This window comes from Opisthocomus hoazin, chromosome 4 (genome assembly GCF_030867145.1).
Source record: "Opisthocomus hoazin isolate bOpiHoa1 chromosome 4, bOpiHoa1.hap1, whole genome shotgun sequence".
Classification (NCBI taxonomy): domain Eukaryota; kingdom Metazoa; phylum Chordata; class Aves; order Opisthocomiformes; family Opisthocomidae; genus Opisthocomus; species Opisthocomus hoazin.
The window spans coordinates 37695277-37723046 of NC_134417.1; the positions used below are offsets into that span (position 1 = coordinate 37695277).

General features: G+C 42.0%; 1 protein-coding gene across 3 annotated transcripts in view; it reads right to left on the reverse strand.

The window, feature by feature from the left end:
* Window positions 1–7381: 7381 nt before the first annotated feature.
* Window positions 7382–27770, reverse strand: part of RALA (RAS like proto-oncogene A) — a 33584-nt gene continuing 13195 nt past the window's right edge. For 2 of the 3 annotated variants that reach the window (XM_075418592.1, XM_075418594.1), the window contains exons 2-5: window positions 18507–18661; window positions 17462–17670; window positions 11878–12052; window positions 7382–9297 (exon numbers count right to left, since the gene is read on the reverse strand). In XM_075418592.1, coding sequence (XP_075274707.1) covers window positions 9175–9297; window positions 11878–12052; window positions 17462–17670; window positions 18507–18620 — 621 coding nt within the window. In that variant the 5' untranslated portion in view covers window positions 18621–18661 and the 3' untranslated portion in view covers window positions 7382–9174. Of the gene's footprint in view, window positions 9298–11877; window positions 12053–17461; window positions 17671–18506; window positions 18662–21741; window positions 21877–27770 lie in introns of all 3 variants that reach the window. The other variant, XM_075418593.1, reaches the window with a different exon arrangement.

The following is a 27770-nucleotide window of genomic DNA, read 5'->3' on the forward strand; positions in this document are numbered from 1 at the left end:
CCAATGTGCCCCAGGGGAAAATTCCTTCCTGACCCCAGCGCTGGCGATCGGCTATTCCCTGAGCATGGGAGCAAGACCTGGCTCCTGGTCCAATGTGCCTCCTGGGAGGTGCCCAAGCCCTCTTCTCCCTCAACGTGGAGCCATCTCAGGGGCTTCCAAGAGTGGCCAAGTGTCCCCAGCCTGATGGACCCTGGGGTCAAGAACCCTTCCCACGCCTGGCAGGACACCAGTGGGTGCTCCAAAGCCCTGGGACCCCTTGTAATATCTCTGCATCCCCTTTCTTACGGCTGCTGTCCCTGACTCAACAGGGGATGAGAACAGCGAGCTCTGCAGTGCTCCTCAAGATGGCAGTGCCCCTCAAGACGGCAGTGCCTTGGTCTTGCCACTACTGTCCAGCTGAAAAGTCCAGATGGCCTCGGGCACCTCCAGGGGTTGGTGGTTCTTCTCATCTCCTGAGGGGCTTGCGTCTGTTCCCCAAAGGCTGAAGCAGGATTTCCATCCATCAGATGGGCTTTGAAGGTGGCCCTGCCAGGAAGCTGGCCTTGCAGCGGAGAAGCTGCAGCAGCCTCGTCCAGCCTCTGGTCTTCCTCCATCAGCCCTCACCAGGTAATTCCAGCGGCTCCTCAAGGACCTCCTCTGGGACGTCTTCAGGCTAACCCCGGGCCAGCTCTGGCAGCGGGAAGAGAAGGCTGCTCCCTTTTATCCTGCCCTGGGCCATTGTGACCGCTGCGTTGCCGGGTGGTGGCACTCTGACATGGGGGTGATGGGCCCCCACTGTGCAGCCCCACCCACCGCCCCTCCGCCCCTGAGTTGAGTCCCATAATTTAAAAAGGACGTTAAGGGACTTGAACACGTCCCAAGGAGGGCCCAAAGCTGGGGCAGGGGCTGGTAGGCATGTCCTCTGAGGAGCAGCTGAGGGCTCTGGGTCTGTCTGGTTTGGAAAGCAGGAGGCTGTGGGGCGACCTCCCTGCTCTCTGCAGCCTCCTGAGGAGGGGACGTGGAGAGGGAAGTGCTGAGCTCTGCTCCCTGGTGCCCAGTGCACTTCACAGGTGCTTTTTTCAGGTTTATTCAGATGGTCAAAGAAAGTAACAACAAAGGGAACTAGCAGAAACAACTAACCTTGTGATTTCTTATTGCCGCTTCTTTCGTGCTTTTGCTTAAAAAATAATAATGAGCAACTGTGATAAGCATTTCTAAGTGCAATAGGCGTAATCTGGTTTCAGTATTTGTGGTTTTAATCTCCCTTTCCACAGAAGAAGATCAAGACCTTAACATCAGAATGAAATATAGAGTAAACGATAAACATTCCAACGTTTTCTTCTGCACTCCGTAGTCGTAAGTGTACTCATGTGACTCGAGGATTATAAACTACAAAACCAACCTCATAGCAAGGAGCTTGCTCTAAGCCGTCGTTTCTTCTGCCTGCTGATACTGCAGCAAACATAAGCATTGTATGGCCCAACTGCGTTGTCCCATTTAGACTTTCGTACTGCGCTTGTGACAAGCAGTGGGATGCAGTACGCCCTGAACTGTTTTTGATGCAGCAAACGGAACCAGTGTCAGAAGAGCAGCTCCACAGCTATCTCTACGGACCGCTGCCCTCCGTGTAGGACCGTGTGGGCTGGCTCATTAACACCCACACTCCAGGCACCTTATCTATGGATACAGATATTTATCACTTACAAAGTTTTGGGGAAGTTGATGAAAAATGCCCATGTTGCATTGCAGATTTAAATAACACTCCAAAACCAGAAGCAGTGGCACACCCTTATTGTTACCTACTTTGTCTCAAAAGAAACAAAATTACTCCTAGTGTAACAGCACAGGGGCAGCCAAATTGTCCAAGCTTCCTTCGTGTTAGAGGCAGCGTAAGTCTGTCACAAGCAGCTCAGGGCATCTAACACCTACCTCCTCAAGTCAGTTCTAACACTCGCAGGAGTTACAACCGCCTGCAGCAAACTGCTATCCCTAGACACGGTACGTTGTTTTTAACTGCTCTTTTGACACTTCCCCAGGCTAATTCAGTACACGTTTTGCCAGTTATCAGATAAAACAGAAGGATTACTGTTTCAAGCTCATTCTTTAGAGATGACTAATATTTAACATATTTGGCAGCATTTCAGCCAACAGGTCTCCTGTTTTGTTGCACTGAAGACCCCCCCCCCCCCCCAGTCTCCTACGTTTTTCTTCACAAAACAAGCAAAAAGCAAAAATAACTACAAAAGAAGCATACCAGGCATCCTGAGCTGAGTTGAAGGCAAACATCAATTCCTTACTTTCAGGACAACAGTCAGTGTCTAAAATGTAACACTCAAACTGCTGGTTATCGTCATGCCTCCGCTCTTAACCAGGACATCCATGAGGCACAAACTCCATCTTACCAGGAGATCCCCTCCTTCATGCTTGGGATACTGACAGCCAACACGCTGCCATAGCATCAATCAAGAACATGAAGAAGGTGGAAAATGGACAACTTCCAGCCTTCTCCTCTCACAAGAAGCATGGGGAGAAGAATAACTCTGCATTACCTTGAGATCCCAGCTCCTCCTCCGGAGCTTCAGCAAAAAGAGAGTGCATGACTGCTCTCACTGCTGCTGTGGTCTGCGGATGAGGCTTCTCCCAACCTGTCTCCAACCTCTTTTTACTCTTTGCTCACAGCACAAGCACGGGAGGCAGCATTAACAGCATCAGTGGCTCACAGGCTGTAATCATTTATTACCCACCCCCTTTCAGGGAGGCATGAGAGCTGGTTCTGTGAAGAGGAAGGCAGAGGAGTGGAGAAAATGTAGGTCCACCACTACTGCAGGTGCTACCCCACCTGTTAGACAGTAACAAAATACCTGAAAATCAGTACCGACATTGCCAGGAAGAGGAAACAAAGAGAGAGCGCGTGTATGGTTTGCAGCTCAGCACTGTCAGCCCTGGGAGCCTCGCTGGCTGTTTGCCCCACTTTGCTTTTTGTGGCAGGAGCATGCCAGTGCTTTGTTCCCATCCCTGGCGTGCGCAGTTTTAGTTCCCACTCCTCACCTTAGCTCCCAAAGCATTGCAAAGAGCCCCTGAGTTTTAGCCTGGGTTCTGGCCACTTCCCAATTTCTCCTTTTGCCCACCGTGTACTTCCTCAGCATGTACTTCATGGATGATGGCTGCTTCCCATCAAGTGGCACAGGAATTGGCTTCCCCCATCCTCTCCTTGCTCTCTTGCCATAAATATGGTCAAATCCAAACAGAAATGGACAAGGAGAAAAAAAAATGATTACTACCCAGCTCAATGGGTGCACAGATACGTATTTCTAAATTAATATTCTAGTATGTCTTCCCTCCCTGCCATTTTCAACATAACAAACTGATTCCTAAAGAATCTGTAACGAACCTCCAAACACTGCTCGAAGTCAGGTATCCACAGGCACCTCGGCATGCCATCCATGATTACCTCAGTAGATGGATGTAGTTCTGCCTGCCCCGCTGCAGCTGCAGCCAGCATCCTAAGAGACCTGGCGCAGCAGAGGCAGCCTCACCATCTCGCTTTATTAGCAAACCACAGATTTTGTTCCCAGACCTGGCATGCCCCTTACCGTTCCCCTGGCTCACTTACCTCCATCTGTAAACGTTGAGATGGGTGGCCTTCCTCTGGACATGCTTTGAAATGAGCACTGTATTGTCAGGTTATTACGAGAAACAACTAAGCTTTTCTTAAAATGTCAGAGATTAAGGGAAATCAAGCCTGCATTTAGCACCAAACCACTTAGGAACTGACATTTCTGAAACTACAATTTCCAGCGTGAGGCATACAGAAATGACTGAAGCTATAATCCTGACAGACCATCTGCCACAGACTTGGTTTTTTCCAAGAAAATTTCCAAAGTGGTTCCCATAGAAAGAATTTTAGTGGAATGTTATTAAACATGTATCCTCCTCCTCACCTCTGTTTAGCAAAGTGCAAAGGAAGCAACGGAGCGATGAAATATTCCCCAGTATTTTGACACTTTTAAGAGCATGCTGGAGTCTGCTTACCTTTAGCATATAGTTTCAGGTTGGAAACTACCCTTCCCCCCATTCCTTATTTTGCAACACCATTACATGGTAATAAAGCAGAAACTGGGCAAAACCCCAGAATATTTTCCTGAACATTGCAGGACAGTGTTAGACAAAGTGGAGCACAGACTCAAACAAGCGCTATTGCTGTAGAACGGCATTTCACCGTTATGGGTCTCAGATGTCACTTTTCATTCTTCTCTTGGATTTGTGTTACATTATTCAATTCCCAGGGGCTTTCACAATGCCTCACAAGTGTAAATTGATCCAGAAGTTATCTTTGGTTTACATGCAGGAATTATGTCCGCATATACAGAAGCCCGCAGCCAAGCGCAGGCACACAGCTGCTTGACAGCAATGACAAAACCAGCAACTTCCATCAAGTAGGAAAATCCAGGATCATGGTTGAACTCCCAAGCTTGCTTTGAACAGGAGAGTGGTAGCTAACAGCCTGAAGCAACTGTGGAAAGCGGGAGAAGAACAAAAATCCTGTAAAGAGCAGCACAACACATTTATCCACTTCCAGAGTCATGTGTTTCCTTGCTGTTGGGGTGCAGACAGGAGCTCAGTTTTTAACACGTCAGCATGGAGTCGTTGGTAGGGGACGTCCTTGTGAAAGTTGAAAAGCATAATTGGATGCCATGGTTTGGAGCCTAATCACTCAGGTGTTCAGATACTCCCATCTCGCCTGCTTTACAGCACATATACAGCTTCACACACAGTCTTACCAGACCAGTAAAGAAGGTCGGCAATTGCCTTGCGTGAGGCAGGAGGAGGCATCAAACAGCAGTGCTAAGCCTTCTAACGCTGTCACTGGCCCACCAAGTCAGCTGGCTAAATTCTGCGGCTGCTGTGTGCATCCATAAGGCAGAACAATCTTCTGCAAAACTGGAACTCTCCCACTGAAATCCACATACTATGGGTATCTCTTGTTATGTGCTCTTGGAGTCTTAAATATTACTGAGTGCAATATAAATCAAGAGGATGGTGGAGACAAATAATTTTTTCCAACAACAAAATCTTTGGTATTTTTCCACTCTGAATGGAAGAAAAAAAAGGTAGGAAAACACGAGACCCCTGCACACACAAACCAAATGATGTCATCTGAATGTTTTCCCAAAATGGACCGTACCAGTTCGATGGCTGGTTAGATGCAGCCAGGATCTCTTTGAAAATCAGAAGTCTTGGCATCTGTCTGATCCGGGGCAGATCTCAAGGGATACACATTTCAGCATTTCTTTGACAATGAAGCTTTGACCAAAACTATTCCCATCTGGTCAATGTATTCAGATCAAAGATTAGCTTACACTCCAGTATTAGCAACATTGACACCTATCCTACCATTCAATTTTAGTAACAAGCTGAAGCTCCCAAAAATATGCAAGGAGAGGTTTCTTTCCTGAGTCATCTCTTAAAAACATACCCAATCATTTATTTAAGTTAAAATCACAGCCAAAAATTGTCAAAAGCAAGGCTGGAAAGAAATACACTTTACACACATGACTACGCAGCCACGTGGCTAGAAGAGCCAACACATCTGACAGTAACAGGAAAAAATTTAGAAATTAAGGTGTGCTGTTAGCTTTCCCTATTCAATTCTCAATCATTGTAGGCTCAGTCCTACCTCTGATCCAGCTCTGGTACAGCTAATGTGCACTCACTTAATACCACCTGTCTCTCTGCTGCTCCGGGTTTTTTATTGGACTATAATCACAGAGAGACCATCTAATGTCTCAAACTCTGGAACCAGAAAACCATTGCAAAGCTTGATGTCCCAGAAAGGAACCCAAGATTTTTCAATAAGTCTATTTCGCATATTAATAGATAAAATATTTGGTCCCTGCAGGTGGATGTAGTGAGCGTTAAGACTCAGATTCGGAGTGTATTTTACTGCATTATGATTGCCACTGGGATCACCAGAGGGTCACTCTGCATGCTACTCTGATGTTAACAGGGTCTCGATGAATGGGAAAGCACCTCCTGTACACCGCGATGCCACTTCAGACAGTCAAAGCAAGCTGCTGCACCCAGTATTGTTAAGCTACTGTATGCTCATCAGAAACTACTACATAGAACACAGAGTTTTTAGCCAACATTTTTGAGAGCCAACCGAGTTTTTAAAGTTACAAAAAGCTATAGAAAAAAATGGAGTTATAAGAGTTCAATATTAGTTTCATACATAATGGAAAACTGAACTTCATAGCTTGTTACAAATTTAGTCTGGAGGACGCTGAGGGGGGACCTTATTGCTCTCTACAGCGACCTGAAAGGAGGTTGTAGTGAGGCAGGTGTTGGTCTCTTCTCCCAGGTAACTAGCAATAGGACCAGAGGCAATGGCCTCGAGTTGCATCAGGGGAGGTTTAGATGGGATATTAGGGAAAATTTCTTTACTGAAATAGTGGTCAGGCATTGGAACAGGCTGCCGAGGGAGGTGGTGGAGTCACCATCCCTGGAGGTGTTCAAAAAACGTGTAGATGTGACACTTCGGGATGTGGTTTAGTAGGCAGGGTGGTGTTGAGCGGATGGTTGGACTTGATCTTAGAGGTCTTTTCCAACCTATAATTCTATGATATTAAGGCTTCTCTCTCTGGTCTGCAGTTTTACAATGCAATGCGTTTCACAAAAGGTAGCAGTGGCACTGCCAGTGTCAGGCTAAGTTGGAGGGAAACACCATGGAAGGGTTTGATCCCGCCGATGTAAGACAGTACCTTCAACTTCTTGGAGGAAAAACAGGGGAGGAAAAGTGCTCTTGGGCACAGCAGCACTCTGAGCAGACAGATCTAGGAATTTCAGACACAGAGCAGGATAAACCAAACTCTCCTCTATGATGCAAATACATCACTCGGTTTGGATGACTCTCTCAAGATTTACCCAAATCCTAGATACACAATTCAAGCTATATTCCCTGCAGGTTGTGAAAGCACACTTGTGTTCTCCCTGAGTGTACTAAAAGAAAATGACTTTGAATCCATTTTTATTTTACTATTTAAAATTTACATAGGTCGGTGGTTTGGTTGTTTGGTTGTTTCTTAAATCTCACTTTCCATTGTTACGGAAAAATACTTCTGGAACAAGCTTACCTCAATTTGCCTGTTTTTTGACATTCTTTGTCACAGCAAGTAGGGATAAATTTGCTCTGGATAAAAGGTAGTACACGCATAGTCTCAGCTTTTACAAAGTGGCTTTTTACCAGACTAATTAGGTTTAATCTACAAATTTGTTCACACACATGAAAAAACCTTCTGGATTATTCAGGTTTAACTGCTTGACAACTGGCATCACCTACAGCAAAGTTTATCAACAATATAGTTATCAATTAACACTGCACAAGTATTTAAAAAAATGGAAGTTTATTCATCTTTCAATGGCTCAAATAGCAAATAAAAGGACAGGATAAGGCATCAGCCATGACAAGTTTCACATGTCCAGTGGCTTCATAACACCTCAGTTCCCAGTATACAGGTCCCAAAGCAAAGTCACAATGTTAGTGGTTAGACTCCCTGGCTAAATAGACCCAAATGAGTACACAGTAAGGTGAAGACTGGCTTATTTGCCATAGTTACATGAGTAACTTTAATTCTGCACTTGGCAGTCTACTAAATGCACATACAAAATTCCTACTGATAAATATTTAACATGACAAATATAACTTCTAAGACTTGAGTCCCTACACTGCCTGTTAGCATGAAAGTTAAATATTTGTTACCTAGTTTGCTTGAGCACATTTTAAACTGTCAGTTATAGGCTTACACATGTATAAAAAGTATAACAGTTTGTGGAACTGATCTAGCCTGTCTTACTCCAGAGGAGTCCAAAACCCTCAAACATTCTGGTATATTTTTAGTTAAGATGCAGCATACTAACCATGTGCTAGCATCCTTGCTGTTCTGAAGCAACTGAGGAAGGATGTTTTGTTTGGGGATTTTGGATGCATATGGTAAATGATTATGTATTGTAAAGCATGTTTGATTGTTTAATATCAACATTAACTAGAAAAGTAGCTACAATGTTCCCGGTTTGAAAATCAACATAAACTAGACTAAACAGTAAAAACCTGCAAAAAGCTTCAGCATAACACACCATGTTCCCGTAGCTGAGTATTAGGAACACAAAAGAAATTAACTGATGACACCAGAATTTCCTGGACAACATCGTAACTCAAAACACGTTAGTGCTACTGAATCAGCTCCACTCCACCCAACCCCAAGGAACATCTAGACAAACATCTGCTTGCAAAAGGGAAGTTTCAAGGTATCAGCACGTTAGGATTTAAATGACTATTCCAGGCTTAGATATGCCACGGGCTTACGACTGCAGTCTCATATGTATTCTGACCTTTTAGTTTGAAGATACCATATTGTTTACCAAGTTACAGATGACAGAATATGCTCATACCAGAGTATGGCACACATTTACAGAACAGACACTGCTAGCAGACAGCTAGTTAGAGAAATCACTCACAGAACTGCACTCCACAGAGAGGGCAGTCTCGCACTGCTGCGCAGGGACAGTCTCCATGCAACAAAGTTGAAAATACCCCCTTGATTAAGCAACCCGCTATGTTTAGGTTTGAAAATTAAGGCATATTCAAATGTTTCAATGTAAAAGATTACATCACTCTTCTAGGTTAATCAGGTAATGCAGAACCACAATTTTCCCCAACATAACTGTTGCATATACATTATTCTTTTCTAATTTGCATAACTCCATGGCAAAACAACTGCATACCGCTTTGTTAGGTATCACGTTCACAATTGTAATTTTCAAGGCAACAAAAGACAAGATGAATTGACAATTACCAGTGATAAAAAAGTATGCTTTACAAGAACCCACAAGGTAACACTTCCCCCCTTTGTTCACTATTAAAGAAAAGACTGCCTTTGAAACACTACATTCAGAAGAAATGTGAGAAAGTAGGCAACTATGAAATGGACTGAACTTTGCTTCTCTTGAAGCCACGTAATTTTTTTTTTTTTTTCAGTGAATTTGACTTTCAGTGCAGCTCCAATTCATGCTTTTAGTGGTACATTACAATTTCCAACATGTTAGAGTAATTTCAGTCACTTGAGCCTTCAATGGCATGCTTATAAATTATGGGTTTTATTAGTATGGTCAGGGTAGGAAAGGAATTCAGGGTTTTGATTATAAAATGCAACATCTTTCTCTGAGCCTCTTAGCTAGGCTTTTTCTTTTCTTCTTCCCATTCTTTTCTTTGCTGTCTTCCATTTTTCTGGCTCTAATTTCTCTCATTAAGTCGAAAAACACCTAAAAAAAGATGTACTAATGTAAATGCAAAAACAGTCACAGACATATAAATTAATCTAAGCTTTCACTGATATCCATTTCAGTTGGTTAGAATAAAGTCAATTATATGCAAACAAATAATAATCTAACAAATCTTTCACTGGTTTTGAAGGCCAAGCTGATACGATGCAATCCTGCATCTTTCATGGTCCCATAACATTCCCCTGTCTTCTGATATTTGCTTATGAATCCTGTCAGACAATTTTCCACAAGGACTGAAACAAGATTCTCATCACTGGCCAAGATTTTTCAAATGTATTATCTACATCTTACTGAGCAGATTCAAGGAAATCAGTTTACTTTTTGAGTATTTTCAGTGATGAGCCGTAAATGCTGAAAGAGTGCAACATCCAAGTCTAGAAACATATTAATGGAGCAGAAGGATACACTGAACATTTCGTGGTCAATATGTTCCATGGTGCAAGTCTAAACACAAAGTGACTAGGGGAGGCTGGGGAAAATCAGCATTTCCTTTAAAGCAAAGTTATCAATCATACAACTACATACACAATTTTTTACATCAGGTAATCTCAACTGCCATATTATAATCTCAAAGTACGTATGAACTTCATTTTCATCAAGTGGTTTAGTAGGAAACAAAAATGACAAAGGTGGAGACAAACAAGTCATTGTGGTGTAAGAGAGACCCTACTGTCAGTTAAGGCTTTGCAACTGGACTGCTTAAAGCTAACTTTGTCTGAAAAGCAGATCTTGATTTGACTCGCAGGAGGCAATAGCAAATAATCAGTTAATTTTTATAACTTTACTGTACCAAATCAGTTGAGCATTTCTAATACTTTTCTCTCAGGATATGTTATCTAGATTTGTGTCAGGGGACTTGATCCAATTCCGTGAAATATGGACAGTGCAGGGGCTGAAAAGCTCCTCAACAGATCTCGGAAGGTTTTCATTTGCAGTGACACTAATCTTGTATTGACTGCAGCAAAAACATCAGCCTTCATTACACGGGATTTGGGGAAAATCAATGTAATAAAACATTTCCATGAAGAAATAAGATTGCCTTTAGATTTCTAAGTGTGCACTAAGTTACCTGCTTGCACTTTAATCTGTGCAAAAGGTAGGATGCAACTGCCAACTTGCTTAAGCACTGTGTTTTGCCCAACCGAGTAAACTTGCTATTCTGAAATTCAGATAAGCCATATTTCTTATAGAATAATAACCTAAATTCACATAACAAATCTCATAACTTCAGATGCTCTAAGTAACTAAGAGCAGCTGGCAGGTACTACCACCAAAAAAGCCTCATTTATGGACTATCGAACCTTAATTCTATATGATCCAGGCTAATCTGGATCCAAAATGCCATCAGCTCCAGAAAGAAACTTGAAGCTCTGTAGTAGCCCACCATGTGTGTGCAAAAGCTCTTGATTAGAGAGCTATTAAAATATATATACACACACACATTTTTTTTCCCAGCTGCTAAAGGATGATGAACTAGATTCTGAAGAGCTGAAAATTTCTACATGACTGTAATAGATGGGTGTTAACTGCAGTCATGCACTAAAACTAAAAGATGTACTAGTTTTTATAATAACAAAAAAAAAAAATCAAAGCTGTATTCAACAATGAGACTGAGTTCTGCTCCATTTAATTGACTTAATTTTCTCTACAGAAGAGCATAAAGTTCTTACTATAGTACTGAACAATCAGTTTCTTCAGGAAGACAACAGTCAAGTTTAAGTTATTGCAAAACAGAACTCACATTACAGCTGTCATGCTGCAATTGACAGCTCGTACATAAGCATTTACATTAAAGAATTTTTCAATGTGCTGTCAAGCCTGTCAATAGCTCTGAAAGGAAAGGTTGGCACACTGAACTAAACTACTTATTTCTTTTGCTACACATCTGTTACTCCTGCAGTCTACAAGGCTGAGTTATTCTGAATTCTGTATTACAAGAAGTCCTGTCTTTTAAAGTTACAGCTGAAATACTTGGAAGTAGTTAATAATATATCTTCTTGGAGACAAAGAATCTCTGTCTCTTATCTCACGACCTTCTGAAGCATGTTTTATCCTGGAAAAATCATGAGGCACTTTCTAGGCTGTTCAAAGCTTAAAAGGGTCCATCCATTCTTCATCGAAGCAGCATACAACTAGGGATCTGGTTAGATGAGGGTAGGGAGGACTCCAGTCCCTCCCTTACCTACTTTTGTAAGCTGTTTTATTCTGGCTCAGGATCAGACAGCACTCCTCACTGTTCAGAAGCAGATTGTCTTCTAGTTATAGAAAACGCAGGCCAAAAGAGTTGCCTCAAGAAATTCTTAATGAAATAATGTCTTGTGTCTTGTATAATGACTCCTTGCGGTTTAGGATGGGATAAACTTGTTCTGCCTAACATTTTCACTGTTCTACATGAAGTCACCTAGTCATGCAATCCTCACATGCTAAGGGAGAAAAGTATTTGATTCAAATTCCACAAAAATAATTGCTAAAATAATGAACATACAAAGTATGACCGACAGAAAAGAAGTATAAAGTAAAACTGATGGAGAGATTCTCTGTATAGAGGCCAGTTATTACCTTGTCAACATTAGCTCGTGTTTTTGCAGAAGTTTCCACGTAGTTAACATTCCACTGATCAGCTCTGTTTTTTGCTTCCTCTACAGAAACTTGCCTTTTATCTTCCAAATCTGATTTGTTACCAACTAGCAAAAAAGGAACATTCTCATCTTCTTTTACTCTTAAGATCTGTTCCCTGGAGGAAGAAAAAAAAAAAAAGGAAAAGAAAATTAAGCCTTGCATAGAGTACTATTCTTAGAACACAAAAAGAACTCAGACTAAATACTCTTCCATCTTGCAGTGAAAACCCACTTATTCCTCTTATGAAGCTTACGTAACAGTAAAATCTTAAACTGCATTATGACATTATACAGAATGAAGACAAAGATACACAACTAGTCCTCCAGGAAGGAAGGAGGTGAGTCAGTAAGGAACTAAAAGGTACAACAGGATTATTTTAGGTGAGAAGTCATTCCTCTTACTAAAAGTGTTACTTGAGAGCATTTACCATTGTCTTCGTATTACTGTTTGTGACTGCCATTAAGCTACCCAAACATCAGTTTTACACTCGATTTTTTCCTAATAAAACATACGTGCCATTTTTAAAGCTGATAAAATGCTCCACTGCATACCAAGAGAATAATCTCTTCCTTTCAGGATTCTTTCTGAAGTCAATTATATTTAGTCTCTGCAGAGATCTTCATTCAGTTATAAGCCAGTGTACTAGTTGTACATGCATCAGATTTTGAGACAGATCCTGCTATTGTTTGAACTGCTAAGATGCAGGGTTTCAAGTTGCAAATAAAACTCAGTGCTACAAACAGTTTGGTGCATAAGTCTTCAACACTGAAAAAAACAACGAAAATTTTCTTCTAATTAGAAATGCATTAAAAGTACCAAGAAGAACAGTTTTCTCAGAAGAGGGATATTTGCTATTTTGTCTCAGAAAGGAATACGAAGTTAGTAGTGAAATGTAGCCCTTTATTGTGAAGCAATTTCTGAAATATCGACAAAAAGCACAGAGAAACAAATTCCTTTTGCTGGCTGAGGTGAAACCTTTTGCCAGATTTAAAGTTGAATGAAGAGAAGCTGAAGATAATTAATTAGTTAATATTCTAAAGGGCCTTGATTTGGCTTACAGCAGAATCCTCCTGCTGTTACAAAAACCTCTGGATAGAATGCAGTCTTGTTGAGGAAGTCTACTCACAGGGCTCACACTGCAGTTAGCCCATAATTTTTTTTAAAAACAACAGATATGTATTTGAGGCAGCTTGTAACACCACCTCCATCTCTGAGGTGTCATTAAAGCAGCATTCCTCCTCTGCCCCACAAATATCATTGCATGTGTTTTAACAGGGTCTGCAGCTACCCAAAAGTAGTCTGAATAGTCAATGGATTAGGAAGAGTGCCCAGAAGAAAAGCCAGTGCATCACTGCAGTACCTGTGCAAATAAGACTTCTGTTAAAAACTAGCAGATTGCAACACTACTTGTTCAGGCAAAGCCAAACCATTTGAACATGTAAAGAGTTAATCTAACAGCAATCCAGGTGACAATATTCTCCTTTTAGCCCTCTCTGAAAACTGGTATCTCCTAAACAAGAAATACCTAATTAATGATACGCCAGCTTGAAATCCAGAACTTCAAAAAAAATCATTAGAGCCAGGCTAATTCTACTCAAAGCAACACCACATTTTATCAAACTGCCTTTCAACTATTTAAAAGTTCAACAGTGCAAAAGGTATTTTAATTGTACCTTCAAGAGATACAGGTTACTTTTACCCAGCATAGAAAGAACGCAGTTTTTCTGAGTTACATTTTAGCATTAGGCTTCTACAGTTTCAAGAGTAACTTAAAGGCACTTTCAGATTCAGATAGGAGAGAGTTTTAATCTCTTCATTGAAGGCATTTTTTTCTTCCATTTTTGCTGTTTCAGTATGTATATTGTCAATACTCACCTTTGCTGGAAAAGCAGGACTTTTTCTAGAGCCAAAGAAGATCATGTACTTTGAAGCATTAACAGGATTTTAAACAGATTCGAAGAGGTCATTTTGCACTCTAGGGGACCTCAACTATACTAAATTGTCCTCCAGGGCTGACAATGCCTAGCATAAACCTGCAAACCACTCAAGGCCTGCCCCTCCCTCCCTCTCTCTCAAAATATATGAGCACACACATATACAGAGACACAAATAAAAAAACACCAAAAGAGGAAAAACTCACTGTCTCCCCTTTTCACACCTCTTCCTCCTCCCTTAGAGATGATGTTAAACATATTCTGGTACTTAGTGCTAAGTTGAACTATGACAGCCTTATCAGGCTCTGAGAAGCCTTATTTCAGTGGGATGCAGATAATTTCTTTTTATATTTCTTTCCTTACCTTTATCTCAAAGGTTATCTCCTCTCCCATTTCACTACACTCTGAGCTGGTAAAAAAATATTTTTCTGGTCTCTTTCATCTTTTTTTTCTAATGAAGTGATGAGTGATTTAAATAAGCTTTCTCAGCCAAAATTAAACACCTGTAATACACTGCTGCCTGTTTAATAGTCTCTTACCATTGTAAGGGTTTTAATGTGCTACATGCCTGAAAAGCATATTAAAAACCCTATCCTGTTAAATCTTTATTAAACCAAAAAGATCCAGTTCTAAATTTTGTTTTTACCACATCGCTCCCTATTAAGTAAGACACTGACTTTGATGGGAAGGGTCAATGTTATGCAGAACCCTATGCAGGATTTTTGTCTTGTAAATTCAAAAATTTACATCAGTATCTTTTACAGAGAAAAATTCCATCCAAGCAAAACTGAAGGGGCATATTTAAAGCAGGCCTTTAAACAAAATGCATGGCTGCTACATAATATTCAAAGATACTTCTCATCACTGTTGTTCATAAAATCATCTTTAAGAGGTAGAAAGATTTGTGTTGTTGATGCATTTCACAGAATCACAGAATGGTCAGGGTTGGAAGGGACCTCTGTGGGTCATCTAGTCCAACCCCCCTGCCAAAGCAGGGTCACCCAGAGCAGGCTGCACAGGGCCTTGTCCAGGAGGGTCTTGAATATCTCCAGAGAAGGAGACTCCACAACCTCCCTGGGCAGCCTGTGCCAGGGCTCTGTCACCCTCAGAGGGAAGAAGTTCTTCCTCGTGTTCAGACGGAACTTCCTCTGCTTCAGTTTGTGCCCATTGCCCCTTGTCCTGTCACTGGGCACCACTGAAAAGAGTTTGGCCCCATCCTCCTGACACCCACCCTTGAGATATTTGTAAGCATTTATAAGGTCCCCTCTCAGCCTTCTCTTCTTCAGGCTGAACAAGCCCAGCTCCCTCAGCATTTCCTCATAGGAGAGATGCTCCAGTCCCCTCATCATCCTCGTAGCCCTCCGCTGGACTCTCTCTCCAGTAGCTCCTCATCTTTCTTGAACTGGGGAGCCCAGAACTGGACAGAGTACTCCAGATGGGGCCTCACTAGGGCAGAGTAGAGGGGGAGGAGAACCTCCCTCGACCTGCTGGCCACACTCCTCTTAATGCACCCCAGGATACCACTGGGCTTCTTGGCAGCCAGGGCACACTGCTGGCTCATGGTTAACCTGTCGTCCACCAGCACACCCAGGTCCCTCTCCGCAGAGCTGCTCTCCAGAAGGTCCACCCCAAGCCTGTACAGGTACATGGGGTTGTTCCTCCTCAGGTGCAGGACCCTGCATTTGCCCTTGCTGAATTTCATCAGATTCCTTTCCACCCAACTCTCCAGCCTACCCAGATCTCGCTGGATGGCAGCACAGCCTTCTGGTGCATCAGCCACTTGTCCCAGTTTTGTACTGTCAAAAACCTGCTGAGGGTACACTCTGTCCCTTCATCCAGGTCACTGATGAGTAAGTTGAACAAGACTGGGCCAAGTAGTGACCCCTGGGGGACACCACCACCTACAGGCCTCCAAACTAAACTCTGCGCTGCTGATGACAACCATCTGAGCTCTGCCATTCAGTCAGTTCTCAATCCACCTCACTGACCACTCATCCAGCCCACACTTCCTCAGCTTCCCTAGGAGGATATCATGGGAGACTGTGTCGAAAGCCTTGCTGAAGTCGAGGTAGACAACATCCACGGCTCTCCCCTCATCTACTCAGCCAGTCATGCCATTGTAGAAAGCTATTAGATTGGTCAGGCATGATTTCCCCTTGGTGAATCCATGCTGACGACTCCTGATAACCTTCTTTTCCTCCACTTGCTTAGAGATGACATCCAGAATGAGCTGTTTATCATATTTCCAGGGATGGAGGTGAGGTTGACTGGCCTGTAGTTTCCTGGGTCCTCCTTCTTGCCCTTTTTGAAGACTGGAGTGACAGTGGCTTTCCTCCAGTCCTCAGGCACCTCTCCTGTCCTCCAGGACCTTTCAAAGATGATGGAGAGTGGCTCAGCAATGACATCCACCAGCTCCCTCAGCACTCGTGGGTGCATTCCATCAGGGTCCATGGATTTGTGGGTGTCCAGATTGCTTAAGTGATCTCTCACGCAGTCCTCCTCGACCAAGGGAAGGTCATCCCTTCTGAAGGCTTCCTCTCTTACCTCCAGGGACTGGGATTTCTGAGGGCCGGCCTTAGCACTGAAGACTCAAGCAAAGAAGGCATTCAGTAACTCTGCCTTCTCTTCATCCTCCATCACCAGGGCACCCATCTCATTCAGCAGCGGCCCCACATTTTCCCTAGTCTTCCTTTTGCTGCCTGATGTACTTTAAGCAGCTCTTTTCGTTGTCCTTGACATCCCGTGCCAGATTTAATTCTAGGCTGACCTTAGCCTTCCTCGTTGTATCCCTACATGCTTTGACAACATTCCTGTACTCTTCCCAAGTGGCCTGTCCCTCTTTCCACATTCCATAGACCTTTCTCTTCTGTCTGAGTTCCACTAGAAGCTTCTTGCTCATCCATGCGGGTCTCCTGCCTCCTTTGTCTGATTTCTTACTCATGGGGATTTCACTTTCCCAGAATGTCATGTGCATATGTCTAAGACTTTGCAGACAGACATCACCAGATGTGGTTCCTCTGCAGTTTTCAACTGGAATCTGCTCATGCCATCTTTATAACTATGAATTATTCTAGTATGAAACAGCTGGACATGCTACAGCTGCCCTTGTGCTCCAGGTGGTGCTTCACAGGTTAACAGAAACACAACATAATTCTCTATATGAACCAAAAACCATAACAGACAACTCTGGGGAGTGTGAGGTATTCTACATACATTACATGCAACCATACAGTCTATAAGCAATTTTTCTCAGATTCATTACTTTGGATAGCAGTCTGCCTACTCATAAATACTGCTTCTTAGCACAAATGCTAAGCAACACTGATATACAAAGGGCAGAAGCCTTCTGAACGTTGCTATGTATCTGCTCTGTGGCAATAGCCTTTTCGGTATTTAGAAACACAGCAGCGAAGATATCTGAAGTGGTACAGATAGCAAAGGCATAGCTAGGTATCTGTTCAAAACATTATGTGACTACACTAAGAGCTGTCATCCAATCTGAACTATCATAATGACATTACAAAACAAAAAAAAAATCACTTGTGATTATCTCACTGTAATTAGAATAATTATCTTGCCTTGTAACTTACCTGAAGTCTGCAGTCGCTGCAAAGGATTCCAGCTCTGTAATAGAGAAGACACAAAGAAAGCCTTCTCCACTTCGGAAGTAGTTGTCTCTAATTGCAGCATAGTCCTCCTGCCCTGCTGTGTCCAATATATCAATCTGGACTTCCTCCCCATCCAGAACCACCTTTTTCCTGTAGCTGTCTGCTTTGGTAGGCTCATAATCTTCGACAAACTAAAAAAAAAACCAAAAAAAAAAACCAAAAAAAAAAAAAACACTTCATGGTATAAAATCATTCTTGCACAAGGTAAATGCTTCTATTTGCTTATAAGGATATAATAAACGTCTTACATTGTTACATTAGCTAATAAGTAAGCATATGTATTTAGGCTATGTGAAGTACTCAGATGATTCACCGTTACAGCAGGCTCTGCATCAGCCCAAACAGTTTATAGGTTTTTGCTTTCTTCAACCATTATAAGGAATTTGAGACAACTGCAAACCATCCATGTCTCTGCATTACCCAAGCCTCTGCTTCTGGTCAAGCACAACATCTGGCTGTGTTCCATTACACTATCAGGCAGTCCTGACTTTGAATATATTTAGTATTAATTTTTAAAGAACACTGAAGCCGTAACTTCTGCCTTTTATAAAAAAGAATGACTTTCACTGGAAAAAGGTCAGGAAGCAACAGATTTTCTTTGCTCTCTTCAACAGTGGCATAAAAAACATGGGAAAAATTGGTCATCCTTTCAGGCATCACGCAACTCAAGTGAAGAAGTTTTGAGCTATAATACTTTAATAGATCTAGTAAACAATGGCAAAATATACTGATAATATGACAGAGCATCTAATTGCTTTGAAGTCAGAAAAATCCCAAATTATACCTGCACAGGTATCTCTAGAGGGCAAATCTCTAATCCCAAAAACTACTTTTGTTCAATTTAATCACTGACTTCCATACCACATCATACACATTTAGACCCTTTCAGAAAATAACTGTTCTAATGAATGCTTAAATAATACTATGTAGTAGACGTCTCCTGAGAATTTCTAGCGCAGATTCTTACCTCATCATACATAAACTGTAGTGTTAAAGCAGATTTTCCTACACCACCGCTTCCCACCATGATGACTTTGTGTAAAGCCAATGAATTCTGTCCTTTAGGCTTATTTGCTGCCATTTTTGGATCGCAGAAAATTCACAGGTATAAAGTGAAAAAATCTAGAAGAAAAAATATTGCTTCATTAGTTGTTTCCCTTCTCCCACGTGCGCTGTTTAAAGTGGACTTTTTTTAAAACCCTATATGTTTAAGGACTTTGTTTCAGTTATCTTCAGTGAAAGCTATCTGCTTTTTCACTGGAAGCCATTCCACAAATTATACTTAGCTCATCTGTTTTGTAGCATGAGCAAAGAAAGCCTTCACCATTTCGAAAGGGCACAAGTGAGTTCACAGCACCCAAGGACAATTAAGATAAAAGATTTACATTTTGGTATGTAGTGTTTTCTTTTACAGACACTATTTGTCAAGAATTCTTGTTAGTTTACTAAGCAAGAACTGAAAAAGGAAGTCACAGTGAATCAACACCGTACAAGAAAACACGAGATATGACAGCTGCAGGGGAAAGAAAACAGACATTTGAAGGAATTTCCAGCTTAAATAGCAAGCACCAAGACACAGCAGCAAGGATTAGTTAGTGTACTTTTTCAAAGAAAACCAAGCATATGTGCCACTTAAACGCCAAAAATACCCAGTTTCAGTAAGTCTCAATCAGGAACTGAAAGAATAATCTAGTTTACGCAGAGTGGAAAGATTCAATTTGCCTTCCTAGGCTACAAATGCAGTTGTTCCATGTATTTGGAATAGTTGTCTCAGTCCTGCAACTGCTTGCTCAAACACAAGTCCTGGCATCTCACCAATACCAAATGGCTCCATGACAGTTCATTCACATACAGTCTAATGTGCTTGTGCACATGTACAAACAGTAACAATATCATTCACTTTTTTTTAAATCACGTAGTTTTAGCAGATCTCCAACTAGCTTCCCACACCTTCATTTCATTCCCTACCTATCCCAACAGTAATGTAACAGTATTTGTGTTATATGAAGACTGAATATTTTGTCTGCTTGCACAGTTCTCAAGACATGGGAAAGTCATTGCACAGTGACAGAATGTACCCTCCTCCAGAGATTTTAAGGTCAAAACAAGCTCTGATGTCCAAAAACCACAATGACATCTACAGCAATTAAGAACCAAATGTAACTTAGATTTTGTTAATCAGAAAGCTCAAAAAGAACACGTTCACATGGCAGCACAGTTTAGTTATATACAGAACTTTCAGATAACAATACAGCGTAGTAACAAGACACCATTACCTCATTACCTTTACCCATGACAATCATTTGACAATCTCACACTAAAACTAAACCCCTGCATAATGAATCACCTTGTGTGCAGCTTAAACAATCAGAATATGAAGCATGATAATTTTCTTAAAGCTTGTATCAAAATCCTTAGTTGAGGACATGCACTAAGGTTTTGTTAGCAGTGAGGCAGTTAAGTGTAAAAGCATGCTGACTGAAGCTTCATTAGAGATTAAGCCAATCCTTCCTGGAATTAAAAAAAACCCCACAAATAAAAAGGTGTACTGGTTTTGTCTGGGATAGGGTTAATTTTCTGCAGAATAGCTAATAGTGCCACATTTTGGATTCGTGATGAAAACAGTGATGATAACACACGGATGTTTTAGCTATTACTGAACAGTGCTTATACAGCGTCAAGGTTCTCACGCTGCCCTGCCACCAAGCAGGCTGGGAGTGGGCAAGCAGGGGGGATGGACACGGCTGGGACAGCTGACCAAAGGGATGGCCCATGCCATAGCTTCGCAATAAAAGCTGGCAGGGAAGTTTGCTGGGGCTGTCATTGCTCAGGGGACTGGCTGGGCATGGGTTGGCTAGTGGCGAGCAATTATTTTATTTTCATCACTTGTTTTTCTTTGTTTTATTTCTTTTGGGTTTTTTGTTATGTTTTTAAAAACTAGTTAAACTGTCATTATTTCAACCCATGGGTAGTGATGCTTTTACCGTTCTGATTCTCTCCCCCAATTCCAGTGGCAGGAGGGAAGTGAGCGAGCAGCTGTGTGGTGCTTAGCTGCCTAGAAAGGATAATCCACAACCTATGCAAAACATTCTCCGATCACATCAGTACCAGTACCCATGCGCTCTCAAAGAATTCTGAGAATTAAGGCCCTTAGATAACATTTCTGGGGAAAACAATTTAAGTGAAATAAGCATGAGTAACTATAGAAATTTAGCTGACAAATGTAACTAACATCATGTTACAAGTTCTTCTAAAAAGCAGATAGGGGAGAACAAAAAATATTTCTGTTTTGGCCATCACAGCTTAAAAAGAACCATTGCTTTCTTCTTACTCAAGAGGGAGTACGAGAACGTGCAAATAGCTCCAAGCTATGTGTACATTTTCACCCTGCTACACTGCATTTTGAACTACTCCACATTGTTTTGTCTTCACCTTTTTTCTTTTAAAAGTGTATCCTCAAAGTTGTGCTTTCTTGCATTTAAAACAAGTAATACAAAGAAAACTCCTCTGAATTCCAGTCATCAGCTGACCACAGTTCAGTTTGACAAGTTTAGATTACCATACGTGCTCTCAGAAGCACAGAAACCGAAGCACGAGTATACCTGGATATGGCCTATACTAACCTCACTAACCAACAAAACAAACTATTCTTCTATAAGCACTTCAGTACTGGAACAAATCTAAATGTCTTCAGCAGGACCGCTGACATGTGAGTTTCCGCAAAATGAATACTACAATCTGAGAAAAAATTCAAATACACAATAGTAATAGTTCATGTAATTTGTTGTAAATTATCCTACAGTCTTTAAGTAAAATCATAGAATGGCTTGGGTTGGAAGGTGTCTTACAGATCATCTAGTGCAAACCCCCTACCACGGGCAGGGACACCTTCCACTAGACCAGGTTGCTCAAAGCCCCATCCAACCCGGCCTTGAACACTGCCAGGGAGGTGGGTATCCATAGCTTCTCTGGGCAACCTGGTTCAGTGCCTCACCAGCCTCAAAATAAAGAATTTCTTTCTTGTATCTAATCTTAATCTACTCTCTTTCAGTTTAAAGCCATTACTGCTTGTCCTATCACTACAAGGCCTTCTAAAAAGTTTGTCCCCATCTTTCTTATAAGGCCTCTAAGTCCTGAAAGGCTGCTGTAAGGTTTCCCCGGAGCCTTCTCTTCTCCAGGCTGAACAGCTCCAACTATCTCACCTTTTCCTCGTAAGATAGGTGTTCCAGCTCTCGGATCATTTTTGTGGCCCTCCTCTGGACCCGCTCCAACAGGTCCACGTTCTTCTTGTGCTGGGGGCTCCAGATCTGGACGCAGGACTCCAGGTGGGGTCTCACCTGAACAGAGGAGAGGGGCAGAATCACCTCCCTTGATCTGCTGGCCACGCTTCCCTTGATGCAGCCCAGGATACAGTTGGCCTTCTGGGCTGCGAGGGCACATTACTGGGTCATGTTGAGCTTCTTGTCAACCAGCACCCCCAAGTCCTTCTCCTCAGGGCTGCTCTCAATCCATTCTCACCCAGCCTGTATTTGTGTGTGGTGTTGCCCCAACCCATGTGCAGGACCTTGCACTTGGCCTTGTTGAACTTCATGAGGTTTGCATGGGCCCACCTCTCAAGCATGTCAAGGTCCCTCTGGATGGCATCCCTGCCCTCCAGTGTGTTGACCACTCCAGAAAGCTTGGTGTCATCAGCAAACTTGCTGAGGGTGCACTCAATCCCACTGTCCTTGTTGCCAACAAAGATATTAAACAGTACCAATCCCAATATCGACTCCTGAGGAATGCCACTCATCACTGGCCTTCACTTAGACATCGAGCCATTGACCACAACTCTTTGAGTGCAACCTTCCAGCCAATTCCTTATCCACCGAGTGGTCCATCCATCAAATCCATGTCTCTCCAATTTAGAGACAAGGATGTCTGTGGCACAGTGTCAAATGCTTTGCACAAGCCCTAGTAGATGACATCACTTGCTCTTCCCTTATCCACCAATGCAGTAACTTCATCATAGAAGGCCAGCAAATGTCAGGCACGATTTGCCCTTAGTGAAGCCATGTAGGCTGTCACCAATCGTCTCCTTATTTTCCATGTGCCTTAGCACAGTTTCCAGGATGATCTACTCCCTGATCTTGCTGGGTACAGAGGGGAGACTGACTGGCCTGTAGTTCCCCAGGTCTTCCTTTTTACCCTTTTTAAAAATGGGGGTTATGTTTCCCCTTTTCCAGTCACTGGGAACTTCACTGCTCTGCCATGACTTCTCAGATATGAGGGATAATGTCTTAGCAACTTCATCTACCAGTTCCCTTGGGACCCACAGATGCACCTCATCAGGTCCCATGGACTTGTGCACCTCCAGGTTCCTTAGATGGCCTCAAACCCGATCTTCTCCTACATTGGGCAGCTCTTCATTCTCCCAGTCCCTGCCTTTGCCATCTGCAACTTGGGTGCTGTGGCTGGAGCATTTGCCAGCGAAGACTGAGGCACAAAAGTCATCGAGTACCTCAGCCTTCTCCATATCCCTGGTAACCAGGTCTCCTGTTTCCTTCCAGAGAGTGCCCACATTTTCCCTAGCCTTCCTTTCATCACTGACAAACCTATAGAAGCTTTTCTTGTTGCCCTTGACATCCCTGGCCAGATTTAATTCTATCAGGGCTTTAGCTTTCCTAAATTGATCAAAGTAGATTAAGCAATGCGAAAAATCTGTGTTTTACTAGAAGCTGCAATTCAACAAGTAGTGTCCCAGTGTGAGAAGAAGAGAAGCTGCCACTTTTTGTACTTCATTCAACAGTTGACACATGCTTAAAAAGCCAAAACAGTGTCCAACCAAAAAGATCCTTATAAATAATGAAGTTAATGATGATGCTCCTTTTCACTGAAAACTCTTTAATCAGAAAGATTTTATGGCAGCCAATGATTTTCAGAAGCCTTGATAACATCCTTTTGAAGAAGCATAAGAGATTGAGTCAAAGAAAGAATTAAAAAAATCTGGCCTAACCAGTCAAAGCAGCATCCTGAGTCATCAAGTCATCAATAACTGTCAGCGAACAACATTCCAGTAAGATACTGAAGACAGCAAAACTCACTCTACCACAGACTTCAAATCTTACAGACAAGCTTGTCATAAATACTATGGCACATTTCATAATGGGAGGAGGCTCAGGGAGGTCAGCACGCTCTCAAGCTCTTCACAATCCAATAAAGACATAATGCTGGCAAAATTGAGGCCTGCTGAATGGCAGACAATGAGAAAAGAGAAAGAGAAATAAGTAACAAACAAAGCAAGTACAGTCTGACACTGTGCAAATGACACTCAATCCACAGAGACTGCTTATGAGCAACTACTCTACCAGAGAGGAGAAAGACCTTGAAAGCAATGCTTTAAGCTACTGCCACATACTTCTAGCTGTTCCAGTCTGCTTTCAAAAGCTGAGAGGAACATAGATTCCAGTTTTAACAATAAAGCACCTGAGAAGAGGTTTCACACAAAGTAAGTTTTTCCACCCGTAATTTATGTAGCCTGACTTATTTTCATAAGTGGTATTAATTTGGGTCATATTTAGCTTCTGAATTGTCCTACTTTATGATAAAACTGACAGAGACTGTGGGAAGAACCCAGGATGAAGCTCAAAAAAAGCATAAAAAAAGCACACTTTCATATTCTGTGTACTGTGTTGGTTTTTTTTATCTTCACAGTGTAAAATTGTTTGGGGGTCAGAAGACAAACACAGGCTTATCCTGCAGCAGAATCCTATGTTACCCCACAGCAGAATGGTTCACACAGAGTCAAGCAGGGTGTTGTCAATAGCTGAATTATCCATTTATACAGGTCAGTTTTTTACCACACCCACTGGTAATCCCCACCACAGCAATACAGCCGATGACATATATGAAAGTTTTATTTTTAAACAGTTCTTTGTGTACACCAACAAGTTGGAAGGGAAGTGAAAGCTTAACTGGCTTAACTGCCATATCTTCACTCAGAATGGTGAGAGCATTCTCTAACCACTGTGCCATGGATCACTCTTCACCTCCGCTGCAGATAAACTCCTAGGAAACTGCCCTTTTCCAACATGCTTGAGCAGATAGGGGCACAAACAAATGAATCTCAGTGGCTGCTCCGCCAAAGTAAGCAGTTCTCAAAGCTCTTACAGCTGCTCATTGCCTGCTTGCAGATAACCACCCCCACAATTCTGTGCTCCATTTAATGGCAGGCTTCCAGCTGGAGCCAGGATCATTTTTGTAGAGCCAGGTTAGGGACTGATTGGATTAAATCAGATAAACTGCAGGAGTATGAATTATAATTTGTATTAGCCTCAGCAATGGTATCTTGCCCAACAGTCTAGAAATCCGGTCAATGGAAAGAAGAGTATGTAGCTACGTAACTTTTCGGATTATCCTACATGATTAAGATCATATAGCAACCAGAACTTATAGCTGGAGTTGTAAAACTGTTGCCTGTCTTGAGTGACTGCCTTCTACTTCCATCAGTACTAACTTCTCCAGAGCTTCACACCTTACATAGCAGTTCCTCTGTGCAAGAAATGCAATGTTTACTCTTAGTCCCCGATGGATTCAAGTACAACATTGAGCTCCACCCAGCAGAGGAGTGAGCTGGAGAGCATTTCTCTAATGGGACTTGGACAAGGTAAGCATCCTGTTAACTTCTGCATAAAGTCTTGGAGCAGAGGGATTATCCAGATCCACAAGAGTAGGTAAGACAATCAGGTGCCAGCAATAAAAGAGATTTTTATCTCCAGGGACAGTGTTTTCAGGGAAGATGGCTTTGCAAATACATGGCAGGGAGGAAGGGAGGAAGGAAAAAAAAAAGGTAGGAAACTTTGGTGTCTCTACTACATTGGTCTTTATTTTGTCCTCCCATCTACTTCTTCAGCCCAATAAATTGAGACCTGAAAACATGCTTCTGAGTGAAAAAAGAAAGAAACTTATATCCTTTCTATCCCATCACTCATATTGTTTATCTGATCAAATACAGAAGACTCCTCTTAAATTGTCCTATTTCTCAGATGACTTTTTCTTACAGAATAACTGGCTCCAAAACAATTAATCAAAGCATACATCCTTACGTATCTGTGCCATTCATCCTCTACATCCCTCCTCAACACAATAATCCCAACTTTCATACACTAAAAGGGAGCAAAAAAGCGGCCAACAGAGTAGCTGCGCACCAGCCCAAACAGGGCGACAGACCTCCAGCTCAGATTGCTTCTTTTCCTTCACAGGGAGCAATGGCGCAGATTTTCTCCCTCTTTACCCAGCAGCACACATTCAGGAAACTTGGCGGAACAATCATATCCAAGACACCTAAACCTCTGTCAAAATGTACCCAAAACTGGCCATCAGGCCTAAAATTAAGGAAGAACAGAACATTTAACCAGAGTCATTTTCTTTGAGAATGCAACTAAAAGAGGTCAAGAAGTTACTCTGTCTATTTTGATCCCCTGGAGTCTCTCTAAATGCAATGTCAGTGAGAGCAGACCGGGTAAGGAGAAGCATTACACTGAAGTCACATCACTACAGGCACAAATTCAGCTGGCATCTTCTGCAGTGCTACACATAAAGCTGAATGCAGGCTTTGTGAAAATGCAGTTGTCCTTAACAGGAGGACTCTGATTTGCTGTAGGCATTCTTCTGTAGGGAAACAGTTAAACACAGCTTTGTGTTTAAAGATAGTTGATACAGATAGCATAGCAGATTCTAGTTAATCAGTAGAGATAGTGGTGCCTTCCTTCAATTATTAAACAATTCCTTATACTGTTATTTTTACAGCCTTCATAAAACTATGACATCAAAACTGAATTCCAGCTCTTTTGTTTCCTTTCCTTTAAGAGAAGATTAGATAAAGATTTGCAAGACCGTAATATTAACCTCATTACCCACTCACTTTTATGAGTAACTTTCTTCCCTGAAGACTGTTTTATATAATGAGCATCAATTACAACCAGTAGCTCATAGATCACAGCACCTGCTTTTTCTCCATTCTTTAACTGAGTTAGAATTTGATACATTTGAAGGAATAGGAATAATTTAATCAAAATATGTGAGCTACCTGCACAATATTAAGAACTACAGTTAGTATGCTTTGATCAGAATACTTCCAGACAGGCAAAATATTATATCAATCACTTCCTGAACAATTAAAGAAAATTTAGTAATGGATACTCATGTTCTACACAAGTAACTTGATCATTTTTTTTAATTGAAGAAACTAATACCTTCACTTCGTATAATCTATCAACTCCAGCAACATTAGCCACAACTTTTTATCTCATTCTAAAGTGAAAATTTAGATTAATTATTTGACAGTAACCCCATCTTCTAAAGCGAGTTTGAATATTACTCAAAGTTTCTTAATGTCCATGAAGTGATTACCAACTCTGTTGCCTCGTATGACCTACAAATTACAAGTTCAGCTTTCTGAAAAAAAGCACAGGACCAAGAATTTTAAAGTTTCAACGTATTTCATGTCCTCAGGGACCATCAAGCAATATAATCTTATCTGTTACTAAAAGATCACAATTTCATGCAGTTACTTCATTATTTATTGAGTCTAGTAATTTTAGTTTGGTTAACAGCAAAATTATGTTTGAAAGTGTATTGTTTGAAAACAATCAGCACAGACTAGCATACTAGATGCAAAATATCTGGAAGACACCTCAGGAATGACTCAGATATTCCCGCAACAAAAACGATCCTGGAAATGGAGGGAGGCAACTCCAGGCAAGCAGAGGCTAACCCTCCCAACAGCTGCTTCCAATTACAATATTCAAACCAGATCAGCAGAAACACCCCATGACCCAGAAACAGATAGAATACATGAGGACATAGGATAGCATATACAATGCCAGCTGTTTTAAGAACTGAAGAATAAGGAAGTTTTATTAGGTTAGATCAGCACTATTGTAATAAGCATCATTCCATGACCCAGCAATGTGTACTCACAGCCCAGAAGGCCTACCATATCCTGGGCTGCATAAGAAGCATGGCCAGCAGGGCAAGGGAGGTGATTCTGCCCCTCTACTCTGCTCTGGTAGAGACCCAATCTGGAGTCCTGCCTCCAGCTCTGGAGCCCTCAGCACACGACAGACCTGTTGGAGCAGGTCTGGAGGAGGGCCATGAAAATGGTCAGAGGGCTGGAACACCTCTCCTGTGAGGAAAGGCTGAGAGAGTTGGGGCAGTTCTGCCTGGAGCAGAGCAGGCTGCAGGGAGACCT